Source organism: Lutra lutra, chromosome 4, assembly GCF_902655055.1.
Source record: "Lutra lutra chromosome 4, mLutLut1.2, whole genome shotgun sequence".
Taxonomy (NCBI): domain Eukaryota; kingdom Metazoa; phylum Chordata; class Mammalia; order Carnivora; family Mustelidae; genus Lutra; species Lutra lutra.
In genome coordinates, this window is record NC_062281.1 from 109,245,928 (window position 1) to 109,267,749 (window position 21,822).

At 33.5% G+C, this 21,822-nt stretch overlaps 1 protein-coding gene across 3 annotated transcripts in view; it reads left to right on the forward strand.

Annotated features, from left to right (window-relative positions):
* The window catches only part of COL11A1 (collagen type XI alpha 1 chain), a 208,297-nt gene extending 187,331 nt beyond the window's left edge, over positions 1-20,966 (forward strand). For all 3 annotated transcript variants that reach the window (XM_047727896.1, XM_047727894.1, XM_047727895.1), the window contains 10 exons: positions 7,157-7,210; positions 8,085-8,192; positions 8,701-8,754; positions 8,860-8,895; positions 8,994-9,047; positions 10,690-10,939; positions 14,062-14,174; positions 15,602-15,670; positions 17,808-18,041; positions 19,285-20,966. In XM_047727896.1, coding sequence (XP_047583852.1) covers positions 7,157-7,210; positions 8,085-8,192; positions 8,701-8,754; positions 8,860-8,895; positions 8,994-9,047; positions 10,690-10,939; positions 14,062-14,174; positions 15,602-15,670; positions 17,808-18,041; positions 19,285-19,431 — 1,119 coding nt within the window. In that variant the 3' untranslated portion in view covers positions 19,432-20,966. The remainder of the gene's footprint in view (positions 1-7,156; positions 7,211-8,084; positions 8,193-8,700; positions 8,755-8,859; positions 8,896-8,993; positions 9,048-10,689; positions 10,940-14,061; positions 14,175-15,601; positions 15,671-17,807; positions 18,042-19,284) is intronic.
* The last annotated feature ends 856 nt before the right edge of the window (positions 20,967-21,822 follow it).

Consider the following 21,822-nt stretch of genomic DNA (forward strand, 5'->3'; position numbering starts at 1 on the left):
TTGCTACTGTTATAATCCCTATGTGCAAAAATGCTTGAGCTATGCAACAGAGCATTTAACTGACCAACATATACTGTTCATAGATGGGAGTTCATTATAGGTGCCAAGGCTAAACCTGCTACAGAACCTAGGCAGAAGTGAGAATCTAAGTCTTGCCTTTAAAGTCATTGTTTTCTGGGGACATTTGGGTGGTTCAGTTGGTAAGAGTCTGCCTTCAGCTTAGGTCATGATCCCAGGGTCCTAGGATCTAGCCTTACATCAGGCTCCCTGCTCAGTGGGGAGTCTGCTTCTCCCTCTTCCTCTGCCTGCCAGTCTGCCTACTTGTGCTCTCTCTCTCTAATAAACAAAGAAAAACTGTAATAAAAAATCATTTTTTTCTAGTGACAGATTCTATTTTATTGTAGAGGCATTTGAAATTCATTGTCCAAAAATAGTTGTATGTAAAGGGATTAATCAAAATAGCTAATAATACCTACAGCATTATGCAAGGGTGATGCGTATTGGTTCAAATAGTCAAATGCTTCTGGAGATCAATTTACATTTTACAAAAATACCTCTTATCATGAATATATTACATGCCCAGAATGCCATCAAAACTGGGATTCCTAATCTTAATTATTGTGGAGGAATTTTGGCCATTCCTTTTAGTAAAAATGTTGCAAAATAAAGCAAATATTTCATGTTACAGAGATAATTTTTTAACTTTCACTGAAAAGTTAAAGATCATTTATTTTTACATGAGGATAAAATTATCAAATTTTGAGTGACCTCAAGCAGGAGATTATCAAATCTGCACATGACCCCATTAGCATCAGAACAGGGACCTGGCTGAAGCCCAGTGGGCTCCAGTCTGTGCCACCGTGTAGGGAATATTCTCCTTAGATATGGGCAACTCCTAACTTAAGAGTCAGAGCCTGGAAAAAAAAAAAATAATTCACCTTAATGTCACCTTAAAATTTGCCAGAGATTTTTTTCTTGTTATTTCAGATTTTCCAATAAGTATTCTGACCTTTCTCCAGATGAAATAAAAAACATCATGCTGAAGATTTCCTTCCGATAATATTAAAAATAAAACCATCAGACATACCACCTGACTCCAGCTTGTAAAAGTTTATATTTTTGACTCTTAGGTAAATGTGAGTTTACCGAGCAAGGGGCAGAACAACGCAAACCCTTTTAGGCAGAGTGAAGTGAAAAACATCTGAATTTAACAGTATGGGTACCATGTCTCTCTCTGGCTCCTTTTTTTTTTTTTTTATCAGAGAGGACTTATAATGTGAATAGACTGTAGCTTTTTCATAGCATCAGTTAGTTTGACAATATTTAATTTTAATGAAAATTAAAGATTTAATTTCATCAATTAGTTTGACGATATTTAATTTTAATGAAAATTAGTTGGTTCTCATGAAGTGAGGATGGGCGGAGAAACCATCTTCAGGTTGCTTTTTATGGCAATTTAATGAGCTTTTCAACTCAGCTAAGAACAAATTATTTTAGTGTAAATTTTTGATTATGGTTAATGGTTAAGGTCATTGACTCTCAAGCAAGCTCCCTAGTTTCAAGAACAAACACTACCACTTACGTGCTGGACTTTAGGAAAGCTAGCTAGCTATTTATTTATTTATTTATTTATTTAGCTTTAGTTTCCTCATCTGTAAAATTAGAATATCAGTAACATCTATTTCGTGGGATATTACGAAGTTTAAATGAATTAAATATGGATATTAATATCTCCTACCCCATAGGATTCTGATGTTAATTAAATAAGTTATACATAAAACAACTTAGACCATTAATTGGCGCTAGGAGCACCAAATAAAGAGTTATTAATAGAACGAAATGATGTTTTAAAAATAAACAATTTCATGTTTTTGTGAAAAGTAACTAAATTTGGGGTGCCTGGATGGCTCAGTCTGTACAGAATGTGACTGTTTATCTTGGGGTTCTATGTTCGGGCCCCACATTGGCGGTAGAGTTTACTTAAAAAAAAACTAACTAAATTTGTTTGAAAGACACTGATTGTTAAAGCAAATGAAAAGGACCAATAAATAAATTATGCTTACAGCAGTTAGAGTGTAAAGTAGGTAAGTACTATAATAGAATCAAGCAGAGAATGCTAACTATATTCAGAGTAGGACTGTTAAAATGCCCTTTCCTCCGGGGACCTTTCTCTCCTCAGAAGTATGGTAGGATTATTAAAGGAGCAAAAAAAGAGGCTTAAATGTGTATGGAAGGCTTAAGAATGTGGGAGGTAAAAATAAGAGATTTGAAAACTCATACAAATTTGCATTCATCTCTGAAATTAATCCATGTGAAATTCATCTGAATATTCTCTCCATAATGTGTTTTTCCTCATTACAATTATAAATATATTCACATGCACATCCCAGTCTGCACACGTTTCAGAAGCCTGTTTATCACCGTATTTCCGCAGCTACATGTTGGGTCTCTTTTGCCCTTCTAGAAGCTGCCTGAAACTTCCTGCTGTAGGGTCCACTAGTCAGACCATACCACCCAACATTCCCCTTTCCCCAACTTTTAAATACAACTTAGCTGTTCAGTAAGTAGGACTTAATGTGCCTTCATCACTCCAGATACCCAGCTACCTAGGTTGACGATCGTGCTTTAACAGAGCGTTCAGCAGTATGGATGCCATGCCTTTTCCTCTGGCTTTTTGTTTTATCAGAGAGCATTTATACACTTCCTTATACACTGACTTTACTTAAAATGGTATTTTATAGGTATTTTATATACAAATTTATGTTAACCTTTGGAATGGAGATTCTTCGGGGTGAGAGTGAAACAGATCTTTTAAAACTTTTGAAATGTTACGTGTTTGGTCCTTGCCCACTCTGTAATCAGCTCTACTAGAGTTCAGATATGGTACAGTATTTATTTTTCACTTTAAAAGTTAGACATTTCTCATAGTAAAAATTAAACTTCTATAAATGCATGAATTTATGTACATATATATTTAGAATCACCATATGGAACCGAGGATAGATTAACTAGTACATATGAGAGCTAACAGAAAGCTAAGGACAATGATGAGATTATATAAAGAATAATAAAAGCATTTTTTAAGTTGAATCAAATTTTCAGGTAGTCAACAAGAAAAAGAGATGAAAAATTACCATAATATAATCAGACATTCCTTCTTTTACATATTGATGAATAAAATATCTGATAGCATTATTTTTCAAACCATAAGTGCCTGAAAAAATGGTAGGATGGCTTACTGAATGCAGTTTGATTTTTTTTTTTATGCTACCTTTGAACTATCTGTAGGCAGGGTTGAGATACATAGCATTCCAAAATGATTCACCAGGTTTAAATAGTAAAGCATTTGCTTTTCACCAAATTAAATATTATTTCACGATATTGCATTCTAAATAAAGTGCGGGATCTACAGTTTCTTTAAACTTCTATGCACTAGAGTTTTGAGATTCATATCAAAGCAAATATTCTGTAAAGCATAATACCGCAGGGGAAAATGTTTGATTGTATATTCTAGACACTTAAGAATGTATTATCCTTGTTTTCCTTTTTACTTATTACTTATGAATTATGTATTTCCCTAGGGTTTTTCAATTTGCAATATCCTAAATAGGAAATAGAAAATATGTTCTTGGAATAACATTTTTATATGCAGAATTGATATTTTTGATATGTCCCAAGTTCAGAGCATTATTTATAACTGCTATCAATATCATAACTTTACCAATTTCTATTTCCACCTGATGAAAATGATAAAAAACTGATTTTGCTTGGTAAATTTGCCCTCAGATAATGTTTGCAAGTTCATAAGAAATTATTAGCTTAGAGGAATTAAACCTCATTTCCTCTAGCTCTTTTATGTACATTTATAGAAATGATTTAAAATGCATGAACACAATGTCTAGTATATTTCGCATTAAGCCTGAGTAGTTAAAATTCCAGTATTTCTTCACCTTCATCCTCCTCCTCTTTCTCTTCTCCCTCCTCTTCTCCTTTTCCTTTTCCTTCTCCTTTTTTGCCATTTTAGCTTATACTATAAGAATGTGGTGAGAAGGCTGATTGATAACTGTAACTTTTCAAAAAATGCTCTACTGCATTGTTTATACAGTACTTTTGTAGGTCTGATTTCTTTCATTATTACAATACTGTGATACAGTTATTACTATTAGAGTACCTTCATAAGTGAAGCTGAGAGATAATAAGTGCTAGATCCAAGGTCACCCAACTAATGTATGGTTAGACCTGAGACTCTGAATGAAGCAGTGATTTGAATACTGATGTTTGGCAAGCAGCATCCCTACCAGATCTCCTACTTAGAGCAGAATTTCTGTAAAGTATATCATACACCTAAAAAAAGTTTGAGTGTAGAATGAGAAGTGAAGAAAGAAAAAAATATAGCCTGTACCTAGTTTGGTATTTTTAGTCTGGAGAATATATTTACTTTTAATTGACATTATGTCAGGTTAAACCAATATTCTTAAAAGGTTTCTACTACTGGTACAAGCATATGGTTCTTTCATGCAGTTACGTTTTTATTAGAACCATTTTTTCATACTTTTTTATGCCACCTTGTTCTAACATGTAGAGTCTTTGGCATTTATCCTGAGGGTGACATGGTCTCAAAGAATTAAGTGATTCCATTACTCATTGATATTATGCCTTTTAAAATGTGTTATAGGGAAACATTTTCCTCATGATTCATCATGCATTTCTGATAAAATCAGAAAATAGTAGATGTGAAATATATTCCCTTAACTTAAAAATTATTAAACTAGTAGAACTAAATAGGTAATGCTTTTATTTTAACATAAATGAGATTTTTTATGATATTCTGATTTGCATATTGATTTAACCTGGTTTGGGACCTAACACCACAGAACCATCTCTCTCAAAGCGTAATGAGTATCAAACTTATGAAACAGATCCCTGGTCTTTTAACTCAAGAATTTCAGATTCAGTTGGTCTGAATGAGGCCCAAGAATTTGCTTTTCTAATAAAAAGTTCACAGATGATGCTAATGCTGCTGGTCTGAGGACGACACTTTGAGATCCACTATGATAGGGTGTTAGTAAATAAGATGAAAGTTCGGTTTTCAAACGCAGCCTTAGATATACTTGGAGGTAAATTTGGTAATATCTTTGTCATCTACTTTTTGACCATAAGAGATTTAACAAAGTGGCATGATTATTTTTATACAAAAGAAAGTCTAAACTGAATTAGTATAAATTTATGTCTGAGCATTAATGATTTTCTCCTTGTTAGAAGAATATTATTAGGGATGCCTGGGTGGCTCAATGGGCTAAGTAAGCCTCTGCCTTCGGCTCAGGTCATGGTCTCAGGGTACTGGGATCGAGCCCCTCGTAGGGCTCCTTGCTCAGCGGGGAGCCTGCTTCTCCCTCTCTCTCTGCTGTTCCTTCTGCTTGTGCTCTCTCTTCCTCTGTCAAACAAATAAATAACGTCTTTTTTAAAAAGATCACTATTAGGCACATTCACGTTTAAAATTGCACATGAAAATAATTTGTATCTATTGGTAATAGAATGATTTAGGGAAATTGTCCACTTCTATATCAATATACTTAGAGAATTTCAAATTCTTCCATAAATTAAAACATACACAAATATATATAATAAATATTAGCCCTAAATACTGTTGTTACACAGTACTAATTGTACGAATCCTATTCTTATTTTCCCCTGATGATCAGGGATTCGGTTTAAGGTACGGATGTGAGTAATTAAGGAATCCAAAAGCCTCATCTATTCAATCTAAGGAGACAGGAATTATAATCCTCGATTTATAGATGAGAAAACTGAAGCTCTTTTTGGTTAGCTAATTTAAATTGCTAATAAGAGAGGCTGGCTTCTATCCCAAGTCTATCCTATTCTGAGCCCATACTTTTTAAATTACATCATACTACTTGGATCAGATCCACGGCTCTTAATACTTTAAATTCACAAAAATGATGAACTGAGACTTAACATGCTCTTTCACCTGGAAGATTCAAAAAGTGTCTGGGTAGAGAGGAAAAAAATTGCTCATGGTAGCCTTGAAGAAGATCCAATAGTATCTATATACAATGGTATAGTTTGATAAGAGTTAAAACAATTCGCTTCCTAAGTGCCACGTTAAAAATCGTTACCGAAACTATAATTTTAAAATTCAATTCAATATAAATAATTCAAACTCATAAAGAAACTGTAGAAATATTTCACTTTGTTTTTCTGGCAGCCTTACTACTACAGGTAGTAGTGACCTACATTTTGTAGCCTTATCTTGATTCTGATTTCATCAATCACATCCTTGCTAACCATCTTTTAGTGTCAGTTCCACTTCTTCTGACAGAAACTCTTGCCAGTTTCATTTGTCATTAGTTTCAGAACAAGGGTCGTATTTTGTATTACCTTCGATATGGGATACACTGATTTTTTTATAAAAATGTTTGTTACAAAGTCATTAATATGAATAATTCCATGGGCAAGGGTCAGAACTAAGAATTAGTTGATGAAGGCATGCCATGATTTTCATAAAAATATAATTTAGCAAAAATGGATAAATGTGTTATCCTTGGACCATAAAATAGTTAATTGGTAAAATAGAGATGTTTATATGAAAAAGCTAATTGTTTTATTATTTAATTTACAAATCATTTATATAAAAGATTCTGCAGGAATTACAGTTAAAAATACTGTTTGAGTTTGCTTAGGAAAAGTGGTTATCAAAGGTCAGTTGACTGTCAAAAATATTTTGGGATTTTTTTTAATTTTTCAGGAAATACTTTAATGTATTTGACCTTGTAATGTATTTGACAACCAAAATATTTGATTGATTTGATGTATAATTTGGAAATCCCTTCTTCTAAAATTATTTAAAAATTTATCCTTTTTTGGTTTAAAGACCATACAAACCATGTCTTGTTTCTAATTTCACATTTCTGTGGTCAAAACTTGTCGATAGGATGCTTTATAATTGTGGTTAAATATTAAGCCATGGAGTTTTAAACAAGCAAAATTATTTTGAATCCTCAAGAGTAAGCACTAATCATTATTAATTATTTTTGAACTCTGTCATATCACCAAAACCAGACTTGCCCTGTGGGTAGTAATATGATTCTCTAATTCATACCTACTCTATGTATGTTTATTATTTCTTATTATTTAGGGGCCTCCTGGTTTACCTGGTCTCAAAGGTGACCCCGGTTCCAAGGGTGAGAAGGTGAGAGTAAAAACACATGTTACTACAATTTTGACATCCCAATAGCAGAGACAATAATTTTTCATATTAAAATCACTCAAAAGGAAATTTCAAAGAATATCTTTGTCCTTCTAACCAAGGAAAAAGCTGCCAATGCTCTGTTTCCCAGATGAATTTAGAGGAGAGAAAATATACAAAGTCATAGTGAAAAATGTATCAGATTTCAGTGTTATGTTTTTTCAATGTCCCCTTGCTGGAACCATATGGAGAAAGCATATGGTTATACTAAAATAAACCTTCAGAAAATAAACAGATGGAATAACAAAATGCCCATTTTCATGTTTTTAAACATGAAAATGAAAAATTTAAGCTATAATACCTTTGAAGTAGTAATTTGATCTTCCAGAATGTATGCTGAGTTATACCAAATAATTAAAGAAAATGAGCCTTTTTAGAATGCCATTAATGGTTTTGGATTATTTTTAAATCTCCAAATGTCTCTTAAAGACTATAGAATTTCTGAAAAGTAGAAATCATTTCATATAAAATATGCTTATTAAAATAATGACTTTTCAGTTTATTTCATCAATGAAATAATCTTTAGTGGAGAATTAATTTTAAGTAAATGAAACACTGAAGATGATATTTTTAGAAAGCATTCTGTTTCCTAATATTCCTCCCCACCAATAAAAGTCTCCCTTGATATAAGCAGTAAATGATCCTGTTAGGTAAGAGAAAAGCAGGTTCTTAATCCTTTATATCATTCAGAAAGGGTTAAAGTTTCTATTTTTTTTTTTACTTTTATGTTTTGTAAACTTAGTGTGCAATTATTTTATGACTATAGTAGATGGTTGTAATTTATATATTGTTAATTTCTTTTCTCTGCCTTCTAAAGGGACATCCAGGTTTAATTGGCCTGATTGGTCCCCCAGGCGAACAAGGTGAAAAGGGTGACAGAGGACTCCCCGGAACTCAAGGATCTCCAGGAGCAAAGGGGGATGGAGTGAGTAAAGATATAAATTATTCTCCTACTCCTTTCCAGTCGCACGTGCGCGCACACACACACACACACACACACACACTCGCACACGTGCACATTCCATTAAACATGACCAAGGGGGTGATTTAGAGTATCTTTAATCTCTTTAAGTCAATGATGTTTTCAAAAAGAAATTTGCTTAATCTTAAAGTAATAAATTAAAAACATGACAAGTTAGAAATCGAAAAATTACAGTTCAGTAGTTAATTACACAAAAATTTATCGAATTTCCAAAAATACAAGTCATTATTCTGAAGGCTGCTTTATATCTATAAAGATACAGACATTGAAACAAATGGGGGGAAAAGTACAGATTACCTTGCAAAGGTTATTTCTTAGATTCATAATGAAAAGTTTTAGGCTATTCTTACATATTTCTGCATAATCAAAACCCTGTAGTTGTGTTGTTATGCACTAATCTTATGCATAAACTAGCTGAGGAAAACTCTAATTTGGATGATTCTCTCTGCAGGGAATTCCGGGTCCTGCTGGTCCCATAGGTCCACCTGGTCCCCCAGGCTTACCAGTAAGTGCGAGACAAAAGAATTTTATAAAGTAAACTTGTAAGTAGACCAAAGAGTCATGAATTCTCCAAATTTTTATCTGCCCTTTTGCCTTTGCTTTTTTCTAGGGCCCTCAAGGTCCAAAGGGTACCAAAGGCTCTGCTGTAAGTACTTTTACCTTTGGGTTTTCGTTTTTCAGGGAATTCCACTCAAATGCCTTGTTCTTCATTTATCTTGTTCCTTTGCCCCCCCCCCTCCACAGGGACCTGCTGGCCAGAAGGGTGACAGTGGTCTTCCAGGGCCTCCTGGGCCTCCGGTAAGTGCAGAGTAACAAGACTGATGTGCTGGCATTTAGCGTCCTGAGACTGCCAGTGATTTCTCTGAATTTATAAGAAGGATGAAAAAAAAGGCATTTTTCTAGGAAATAGCAACTGTATTACGTAATCAGGTCCCCATGCCAAGGTTTTCTTATAATTGAATATATAAAGATACATTAACTATATATTATGATAATCGTGTTTTTATTTGTTTTTCAAGAAAATGACATACTTTTTAATGTCACATTTTTATGAAAACAATTGATTGTATGCCACAAAGATATATATATGTCTTACCACACTAGGAATAAAGACAAGAGTTTAGATACTTGGCATTTGTTTTCCTACTGTATATAATGATCAACCAAAAAGCAATAGCAATTTGTAACATTTATTAATGCTGACATTTTCCAGGCTTCACATTACTACTAAGTGAGAGATCCACCTTGCTAGGGCTGCCATAACAGGCACCACAAACAAGGTGGCTTAAATAATATAAATGTATTGTCTAACAGTTCTAGCGGCCACAAGTCCTAGATCAGACTGTGGGAAGCATCGGTTCCTTCTGAGGACTGTGGAGCTGAAGGTCTGTTCCATGGTCCTCTCCTTGGCTCATAAATGGCCGTCTTCTCCTATCTTCTCCTATCATCTTCTATGTGTGTCCCATAAATTTCCTCTTATAAGGATACCAGTCATATTGGGCTAGGATCCACCCTAATGCCGTTATATTTACTTAGCTAATTATAGCTACAGAGACCTCATTTCAAAATGAGGTCTTATTCTGTGGTACTGGTGCTTAGGACTTCTACATAGAACTTTTTTTTTTTTTTTAAAGATTTTATTTATTTATTTGAGAGAGAGGCAGTGAGAGAGAGCATGAGCGAGGAGAAGGTCAGAGAGAGAAGCAGACTCCCCATGGAGCTGGGAGCCCGATGCGGGACTCGATCCCGGGACTCCCAGGATCATGCCCTGAGCCGAAGGCAGTCGTCCAACCAACTGAGCCACCCAGGCGTCCCTACATAGAACTTTTTGTGACACAATCCATACCGGTATGGATTTAACTATTTGGTGTAGTTCTATTCTTGCCATAAATGCAGATTCAAGTCTGGTTGCATTTTTTAAGCTTTTTAATTTATGCAGTTTTAAATTATATTTGAAATAAGTTAATGTGTATTTTTAAAAGTTTAATGTTTCATAATATAAATTATTGTCAAGCACAATAGACAACTCATTAAGTAGCATAAGAACCCTAAAATGACGTTTTAATCTTCAGAGACTAAAATCTAGTTGCGGAGATAAGACAAGTAAATGAGGACTAATTAATAAATAATCAGGTAATGCACATATGTCCACACAAATCTTTTGCTACATTACTTATGTAGAAAAAGTTCCAGATAGCATCAGAGTTGGTGTCTACTTTAGTATCCCTACTAGATTATTTAAAAAAAAATTACCAAGTTTACATATCTATCTACCTATACATGTATATATATATTAGCAATTAGAGAAAACATTGAAAATAGGAAAAACATTGAAAATCTAAACCAACTGTAATTTCTTATAACAGTGACATAACTAGTGATAATTATGCAGAATATTCTATCTTCAGAAGCACTTACATGCACGTTCTCTCTTTCCCAGGGTCCACCTGGCGAAGTCATCCAGCCTTTACCAATCTTGTCACCCAAAAAAACAAGAAGACATGTTGAAAACATGCAAGCAGATGCAGGTGATAATATTCTTGATTACTCAGATGGAATGGAGGAAATATTCGGTTCCCTCAATTCCCTGAAACAAGACATCGAACATATGAAGTTTCCAATGGGTACTCAGACTAACCCAGCCCGAACTTGCAAAGACCTGCAACTCAGCCATCCTGACTTCCCAGATGGTATGTTAATAATATAAGACACAGCAAATGTACTGAATCTCTAAGTTATGACGATGCATTGTCAGCTCTTTAATTCTAGTGAAATGTTTAATATAGAATCTAAATAAAACTAAAGCAAATGATTATTCATTCCAATATTGTAGACAGAAAAAGTCATTTACGCTGTGCAATTTAAGATCTGCTTGAGAGTCCTTTGCCATTTTTGGATGATTATAGATAACATAAATGCATTTTCCCTGTACTAACAATCATAGAACAGGTTTTTTGTGTGCATGCATGTGCACATTAGTATATAATTATTTATATCCTATAACCTAAGTTATTTTACATTGATATGAGTAAAGTTAACATGATTAACAGCACAACTGAATCGTATTTGACCTATCAATTTAGCAGTGATTTGGTTAATAGAATATTTAAGAATTCGAATAGCTTGGGGCAAAATTTATGTAATGGATCCACAAATAATGGAGCTGTGAACAATTTATTTGTAATAATAATCAAGATATTTTTTGATACCTACCATTTAACATAAACGTTTACATACCTATCCTGAGAGGACAACAGTTTCAAGTATCTTGAGTTAGTTAAGAAACTCACCTAATTATTAAACTAACAAGGGGCAGATCTTTATGTCATCTTAAATCTCCCACTTTACGTGTAAATATTTTATCACTCTTTTTACTATTGGGACAATATTATTTTGCACTGTCAATCATATAAGAATGCTGTAACTGAGATCTAAATAATTCAATACAGATAGAAAATTTCAGTGTGATTCAGAAACAGCCACCACCATAAAGGAAGAATGTCATAAAATATTTTCTTAGTCAAGAATAGTCTGTTGAAACTAAAACACAGGTAGCTGCTAAGGGTTCCATACAGACTAATATCCAAGGTCTTCAAATGTATAATATGTGTATGTGAAAAAGATATATTCAGTTCAGTGGTAATGCAATGATTTATAAGAATGATTCAGACTTTGATCTAGCTAAGATAATCATACATTATTGAAATTCAAATATAAAAGATTACATGTACTGAGTTATAAAACAAGATATGATTAATTAGAACCTGAGCAGTCAAGAAAAATTTTTGTAAATTTTGGAAAATGGAAAGTTCACTATGAGCTACAGTTCCCTGTGGTTTCCATATAATAACTAGTATTATTAATTCTTCAATGTGTTAATTAATTGCAATTAAATATTAGTTAATTAATTAAACAGTGCCAGGCACTCTTCTTCAGACAGAGATTCATAGATAATGCAGAAGGAATAATACCTTTGAGCTACTATTATCAAACAATGGAGATAGCAAAATCATAAGTAGTATTTATAGCATATTATGACAGATATTGTGGAAAAAATGAGTAGATAAGTAAGGGATGATTCGATTTTGGATAAATAAGATATTAATATTTAAGGAGATAACATTTAAGCTGAAACCTATAAAGAGGTAGCCAGTTATGCAAAGAATGGAAAGGGTGTTCTGGGCAGAGGATGTGGGTCTTTTGAAAGCCTTGAAGAAGATGAGGTTCTGGTGTCTTCGAGGAACCTAATGTCTCCATGGCTAAAAAGTAGTGAGCAAAGCGGAAAATGACTTTGAAGTAATTTGGAAGAAAGCAAGGTAGAATCCAAAGAAGCTGGTTAAGGAGCTGTTGGATTAATCTAGGCAAGAAATTGTGGTGACTTGATTTAGGGACCTGATAGTAAAAATAGGAAATGAATAAATTTGAGATAAATTGTACATGGTATCCATAGTATACAGAATTTATTGAACAAAGGTGTCTTGGTAATTAAGTTATTATTATGTTATTTGAAGAACATTTAATGGCAATACTAGCAGATTAAATCAAGAGAAAAAATACCACAGATGAATCTTGAAACACTGAAAAAATAAAATTTAAAAAAAGGTAACAGAACATAAAGAAAATACCACAGAATTTCTAAAAACTGTAAAATATATCAAACATTAAGAGTGGTTATCCTGATGGGTAAAATCCTGGATGGTTTTTAACCTTTTTTATATATATATTTTTTTTTTTTCCTGAGGATTTCAATTGGTTCCAGATGCGAATCTATAAATGGTGCAATCAGAAAAAATTTAAATGTTTTTGTTAAATAAATATTTCAAGTGATCTAACATATAGTAGAAGCTAATTAACTATTAAGAGTACTCTCCCCATTTATATACAGTAGTAGTAAAAGATAAAGCAGATTGGTATTAGGTTTTTAAGAATTCTAGTACAAGCTAAGCAGTTAGAGATTTTGGAATGTGAAAAGTTAATAACCAGTAGATTCACATAATTCAGACTAATATTTAAAATGAAGTGGCAGCATAGAAAATGGTAGGAGGGAAGCAAAGTGTCATCACATGTATATCAATGCTATCTCTCAATAGCTGTTAGCAACAAAAACCATATTGTCAATTATTTTAAAACAATTTTGTTATTCCTACTAATTACCATCTTTACTCATCTACTACTAATTTAATGGTCACCGTCATTCGCACGATAAAATCTGCTCTGCGCCATTTAGATGATGACATTAATAGCAAGCTACATTTAAGTATATAAAAATAGACCTACTTTTTAGGATCTAATTCAAAGAGAGGTACATTTACTACAAGAAGTTTATGCTATAAAGTAATGCAAAAGTATGATCCCTGAGGCTAAGTAGATACTATCACCTCCAGATGAATAAACCAAGGAAAAATACAGTGATTATTATACTCAGACGATTTAAGTAGTAAATAAAACATATGAGATTTAGGGTTAAGTTAGCTGATTCCAATATGCATGCAACTTACTTACAATGGCTAAACTGAATGTTAATATTTGAGGAGGTGACATTTAAGCTGAAATCTAAAAGTAACAGACATGCTAGGAACCAGAGTGTTCCGGGCAGACTGTATGGGCAAAGCTTTGATTCAGGCAAGACAAAGGGTCACTCTTTAACTATTCAAATGCATACCCCAATATGACCGGGACCATAAAGTGATTCTCATGGGAAAAGATCCAACTATATTAATCATTCTTTATTTCTCAAAGAAACTTTGATATTTAATGCAATCATTTTTCCTATGCATGTATTTTTATATGACATATTTTTTTCTCCTTCTAGGTGAATATTGGATTGATCCTAACCAAGGATGCTCAGGAGATTCCTTCAAAGTTTACTGTAATTTCACGTCTGGTGGTGAGACTTGCATTTATCCAGACAAAAAATCTGAGGGAGTAAGTACCAATCTGTTTTGGTGGTGACTGTTGACACTTCTTGCCGTGTTTTTGCAATATTGAACTAAACAGGAAAATTATACTGTCATATTTTCATTTATCTGCTTTTCTTACAGGGTAATTAGAGCATTTCATTGCATAAACATGAATAAGACACCAAAGTGATGCACAGAGTTAACAAATACTTCTCTCCTTTATCTTTTACCCAGATGTATTCTTTACGCACCTGCTTGTGCTCTAAAATTCTATGGCTTTTCCATGACACAGCACAGCTGATTCTCAAATTTCAGTGCGTGCATAGGATTCCTCATCCCAATTACCACACGATAGAACTCGCAGCTGTGCATGATGTTCGAAACACACAATTTATAATCTTTTACATAAAGTAAAAGTATTGTCTGCATTTACGTATTTTTTAAATGTTTAGCCTTTTCAAAAACATTTCTTGATTTTTACCGAGCAGTATCGATATATTTGAGTTCTATCTTTAAAGCTATGAAGACAAATTACTAATATGGGGAAAGATCTCTCACTAGCATAATTGTATTCTCCAGTTTCTGCTGATAGATGTTGCCTTTGTTTGTAATCTTTTAATAAATCATGTTCTTCTTAGTAAATGGTGTGGGCATACAGAGGCACAGAAAGTCGTGAAGGCACGAGTAGCTTTAGGTGTGTCTAATCTCTTTAGGGGAGAAGTGAAGTTTGTGAGAAAAGGGTGGGTAGCAGTGGCAGGAGGCAAAGCAACTTCTGTTTCCCAACCAAACGTAGCCTGTGGTAAAGCGTAATAAAATTCCTGTAGCCCCCAAAGCAACGAGGGAACATGGAAAATGTCTCCCCTTACGCTGATAACTCAAATTCCCTACAGTGGGGCCTTAGATACCCGTATGTTTTGCTGATGTTTGCAAAGCAAAACAATAAATGCAGATCTATTAAAGATTCTGAGCATTCTTCCCAGCAGGAGATGATTAGGCTTGCTTCTTGCCAAGGACTTTTCCAGAGCATGGCACCCTCAGTTGCTGGCTGAATGCTTTCACGATGCTTCCCTTCAATAGGAAATACTGATGGTACTTGTCTTGATGGCTGATTCCAGCTGGTATTATGAGGCATTCCTTTGCAAAGGGTTTTGCCTAGAGTTCCACCAATGTCCCCTACAGTTCTTATTATACTGTTGGTGGTTATGCCCCCCTCCGACTTTTTTTTGAGCAATTAAAAAAAAAAAATAGGAAGAAAATGAATCCATTTTCACTAAGTGGGAATTCACAGGATCGCTCTCAAATTTTGCTCTTTATCTCATTGTCTATAGTTCAGGATAGACTATTTTAAAATTTCTATGGCATTTTAGTCTTACTGAAAATTAATGGTATGTACATAAACAATACTGTTCATAATTTTTACCTATTTTCTAACTTCCTGTTCCTTCGCAACAGGTAAGAATATCATCATGGCCAAAAGAGAAACCAGGAAGCTGGTTTAGTGAATTTAAGAGAGGAAAACTGGTATGTTATTACCTCAACATGAAATGGTTTATCTTACACTTCATAAATAAAGCTCAAATTATGTATCTCTAGATCCTGACTGTGAAAGTCTAAATTGTAATGTCCAGGATTCCGTGTGTTCTCCAGCTTGCTCCAACTTTATCTCTTAGACAGCTGTGGTATTTTAGAGAAGTCTAAATGTTTTGTATAAGAATACATGGAAATATGCTATACTTACCAAAATAATGTGATCAGATAAAGTATGCATTTCACTAAGTACCTGCTAGATATCATAAAAATAAATTATGTTAGAAATGTCAGGTTATAGAGAATACATAAATTATTTTTTGTTCTCTATATCAATGAAAACTTTTGGAAAGTGAAATGTCTTTTCTGATTGCTACATGTGGCTATAAAGTGAACTGACTGACTTGACCTTTTATTTGGATTGGAGCACAAGTTCACGTAGATATTTCTTGTAGATATTTCTCATACAATGACCAGTTCACTAGTAATAATTTGTTACAGGTATTTTAAAATAGGTGCCAAAATTAAATTGACATTATAAAAGGTGTTTAAAAATATGTGTGTGTTTAAAATATTAATAAGAATGTATTTAAATGAAAGTTTTTCATTTATCCAGGTAATTATTAAATTGTTTGATGTTCTTAAAAAAGCTATTATTTTCCAGTGATGGCTATTTTGTAGTTATCCTACAGGAATATACACAAATTAATTAACAATGTTAGTGAAGTTCTCCACATAATTCTTCACTACAGTCTTCAAGTTACATTAAATATCCATGTGACATCTTACCAGTGTAGAAGTTAAAAATACCTACACAGAACGATGTGTGTGGTGTCATTTTTTTTGTTGTTTTGTTGTTTTTTGTTGTTTTGTTGTTGTTTTTTTTGTTGTTTTGTTTGTTTTCCTTCATGTCCATTTCCCAAGTGTCCTTTTTTTCTTCAACCAAACAAGGTTCCTCACTATCTGGGCTTTTAGTCAGTAAGGAGTAACTAAATTTAACAATAAGGAAGAAAGTCATAGGTAACTATCTTTACGTGGGCTAAATCTATATTCTAGGTAAATTTCCTACTCCATGTTTTAAAAAAAAAAAAACTATGTTTCAGCAGTCCTCAGTATTTCGATTGTACCCAATAAAACAATTTATTAATTTAATAAAGGGTTTTAATAATTTTCAATTATCTTCCTACTCTAAATACAAAATAAGTATTTATTGACTCAACAAATATTCACTTGCATCAAAACCTCAGGCATTATGTATAGTGGTGGTGACACAGTGGTGAGTAAGTACATTATCTAAGAATGAACAAAGAGGTAGGTCTAGGTCTATGAAGTAAATAGAAGACCAAACACCTTAGAGAACTATGGCCCCAAAATAAAAACTGCAGGAACTTGTTTAAAATTTGGGCCAGGTGGATGTACTATGAAATTTTTTAAAGAAGTAGGTGAAATTTTTTTTTAAAAGGGGAGGGGCTGCCTGGATGGCTCAGTGGGTTAATTGAGGACTCTTCATTTCAGCTCAGGTCAGGATCTCAGGGTCAAGAGATCTAGCTACCTTGGGCTCTGTGCTCAGCAGAGATGGGAGTCTACTGGAGAGTCTTCTCCCTCCCCCTCCCCGTCTGCTCCTCCCCTCCCACTCACATGCACTCTTTCTAAAAAAAAATTAAGATAGGTAAACTTTGCATTGCACCAGGATTCCTCAGTTCCCATTGTTTCGCTATTTAAAAAGATACACAAACATAATGAGAGATAGTTCATAATCTATAATTTAAACTTATTTTAAATTACTTTAAAAGGTACACTAATACAATGAAAGATCTCTTGGAAACAAAAGCAATTTTTTTTGGAAATTTTTAATGGTTAGGACAATGAAGCATAGAAATAAAGTGACTCTTTTCAAAAATAAATAGTGCTTGCAGTAACTGCGGTGGGAGTACAAGAATGAGTTCATAAAATCCTGACTCTGGGTCTTCTGCCCCTCCATGCCTACTTTCTTCCCCTACGTGAAAATGGGCCACTCGATGCATCCGAGTGCTTCTGGGATCACAGTTCACTGTCAGCAGTGATTTTTATCCCTTTATAACATAAAAGAGCAAAAGAATCTTCATGTGTCTTTTTATTCTTTTATTCCCAGCTTTCCTATTTGGACGTTGAAGGAAATTCCATTAATATGGTGCAAATGACATTCTTGAAACTGCTGACTGCCTCTGCGCGGCAGAATTTCACCTACACCTGCCATCAGTCAGCAGCCTGGTACGATGTGTCATCGGGAAGTTACGACAAAGCACTTCGGTTCCTGGGGTCAAATGATGAGGAGATGTCTTATGACAACAACCCTTACATCAAAGCACTATATGATGGCTGTGCGGTGAGTATAATCACTTGCCTTCTTTCTCAGGGTGGGAGGCAGTGTGTAACCACCTCAGTTTGGCCCTAAGCCAGGTTTCTCTCATGAAATGGATAGCAGTTTTTATTAAGATCTGATGCTCAACACTTATATTAAAATACAGTATCTTAGAAGCCACTGATATTCACATACACATGCACACACACACAGACACACAAACTCTGAAACATACATATAGACAAGTATTCTAAAATCCGTAACAGAAGGTAATCTTAGATCATATGTTATTTCTATGGAATTACTCCTGATCATCGGAAACTATTGTAGCTAGTTATTCTTGAAACCTTGAAACTAAAAAAAAAAAAAAATTTTATTTAATTTGTCTCCTTCATCCATGATCCTAAAATGACAGATAAAGGAATCAGCATTATTCTAAAATGAAAGATAAAGGGATTGGCATTGTACCGTTTATACCATAGATAATTCTTATCCTTGTATTTTGTTTGTAAGGTGCTTCTCTGTTGCTTCTGTATTACCACCAGTTTAGGCAGTTATTATCATTTTTTTTTGTTATTTCTATCTTCTGGAACTATCCTTTTCACACAATGGGAATTCTATTTAAGAAAATGGCCCAGAGACCACACTGAAAACCTCATTGTTTTCGCTGATGACTAAAGAAGTCACAGTTACAAAGAAAAAGGCCCGTGCCTTCAATGAAGTAGGTAGGGTACCTACAGATCAAAGAAGAGAAAATAAAACACATTAAAATTAGCAAGTGTCTGGATTTCCCAATAGTAATATACTGATAATCATTCACAAAATTAAGATATAGCAGCAGATATGCTTTAACTTCTGACCTTGTGCACTATAATTTCTATACTGTATCTTAAAATCTCTCTCTATATATACAGTATGATTATAGTGGTAAGAATTTATTATTATGAAGGAGCCTGACCCAATTTTATTATCAGTTTTCATATTAAACTGTACTTGTCAATTCAATAAGATTCTCTTCAACTGTGCAATATATCTGAATAGTATAGTTGGGCAATAACAGCTAAATATTAAACGTTCAAAATTTAAAACTACATATGACATCAGTAATAACAGCAAGAGGGAATCACACAAAGATAATGACAAATTTCTTTCTTGCTCTCTTCTTTCTTACTTTCTCACCTCCATTCAGAGGTTTAAGAAAAAAATAACATATATGTTAAAACTATGAAATGCTTGTGTAACTTTGTATTTCTGCTCAATTTTACAGTCCAGAAAAGGCTATGAAAAAACTGTGATTGAAATCAATACCCCGAAAATTGATCAAGTTCCTATTGTTGATGTAATGATCAATGACTTTGGTGATCAGAATCAGAAGTTTGGATTTGAAGTTGGTCCTGTTTGTTTCCTTGGCTAAGATTAGGATGAAGAACATACAAAATCAACAGAAAAAAATACCTTGGTGCCACCAACCCATTTTGTGCCACATGCAAGTTTTGAATAAGGATGGTAGAGAAAACAACTTGCTACGTATATATGTACCGATTAGAAATACCGATGCCCTTGCAGGGGACAGAATCTTTGCATGACAAAAGCTTCAAAAATCATAAAAATACAAGCTAGTGTGGCTGAGATGGAAACAGGCCTTATTCTTGATTCCCAATTTTCATCTCTCCTTTTCCTATTTGGATTTCTTTGGTGCTGTAGAAAAAAAAAGAGAACGATATATATTTCATAAAAGATATGGTGCTCATTCCCATCCATCAAGGATGTACTAAAACAGTGTGTTTAATAAATTGTAATTATTTTATGTACAGTTCTATACTGTTATCTATGTGTCCATTTCCAAAACTTGCACGTGTCTCTGGATTCCATCTGACTCTAATTTTAGGACAATTGCAGAACTATGATGGCAATAAATATATGTATTATGAAAAAATAAAGTTGTAATTTCTGATGACTCTAATTCCCTTTCTTTGATTAATAATAAAATGCCTTTGTATATATTGATGTTGAAGAGTTCGATTATTTGATGTCGCCAACAAATTTCTCAGAGAGGCAAAAACCTAGAAGACTCACGGAAGCACACTTGGATCCACTCTTCTCTACAGACAGTAACTTTGGTGAATTTCAGCCTAAAATACCATGCATTTTGATGCTTCATTCAATGCTATACCTCAGCTTCTTCTTTTCAGAGTCCAGGATTTCACAGGATCCTTGTATATACGGAAAATAAGCAAGTTTATATTTTTGGACAGGAAAATGTGTATGAGAATCTATTTTAACAAATCGATGCTTCCATCAAGCAAACAATTAGATGTACAATTTTTTTACTACCTTATCTCATCTCATTGTCTTCAGTGTGCTTCAGTCATCCAGATTAATATTAAAAGATGGGAACAAAGCAATTGTTTATGAATTTGTTCAATGTTATACTTTTTAATCAATCAATTTCTTGAATTTGATTCCAAGTTGCATATTATAATAGTCTTCAAATACTATTTTACCTGCACCTTCCCAACAAATACTATTTCTTTTCTTTCATATTAATATCATACATTATTTGACCTACCTGCCTAATTTCTAAATAGCATATGGGTGGATCGTTACTAACAGTGCTTGTTTTGAAAGTCATACTTATTAAAACAATCAAAACATTCTTTCCACTAAGGTATTTTCTTCCAGGTAGCTTGATATAGCAGTAAAATTCTAAAGTTACAAATTGAACTTTGTATCTATTTTAAGTAATATATGTAAGACTTGAAAATAAATGTTTTATTTCTTATATAAAGTGTTAAATTAATTGATACCAGATTTCACTGGAACATTTTCAACTGATAATTTATCACAAAAGACCATACCTGTAATACTGGAATTAAAACGTGAACACTTGTCATTCAGAAGTTCTTTTATTTTTGAAATCAAGTTTGTAAATGTCCTTTCAAGAAGGGAGATATGAATCATATAAATAAACTCAAGTCTTGTCTACCTGGATTGGTCATTCTCTTTCTTAAATAGGTTCCAGATTACTCTCTCTTGCAGAAAAGGCTTTCCATTCTGTTTCTTGACCATCCAGATTAGAATAGTTTCATACTTTTGGAAAGGAATAGTTTCCTTCAGAGATAAGTTGTTTGAATTCCCCACGTGTCTAAAATAAAAACACCACATGGTTATGCTCTATTTACAAGATTAAGGTAGGCTATATTTAAAATTTCAGAAAGATATATTTCATAATTAAACATTTCGCAAAGTCTCAAACATATGTTCACAATTTCAGCACACTAGAAATATTTCCAGAACTTTTATATAGTCTCTAATTATACATAAAGTAATATTTTTTGCCAAGAGAAATTCCATACCTCAGGCAATTTAATGAATATATGACAATACGAGATAATATTTTGCATATTGACCTGCCTTGGGAGAGCTGTATTATTTGCCCATTTAAACAAAACAGCTTCAAATTTGGCACTCCATAGGATTAATGAACAAATAACTGAATTGCTTATCCTTTTCTATTCCTTGCACATATGGATATGGTCTTCTCTATTGCTTTGGATTTTTTTCCCTCTCCCTTATATCTGATTTAATATGAACAAAAAGAAGCTCAGTGGAAAGGAAAAAGCATATGACGTTCTAGTCTTGGCCCAAGCAGTGTAAACTCTAGAGAATAATGTTGACCCCAGATGGATCCTGACATGGATGGACCCTGGGCCAGATGCGCACAAAATTTGGCTTTACTCTTTAAAAAAAACAAAAAACAAAAAACAAAATTACAAATACAAAAAAATTACAGAATTTATACTTT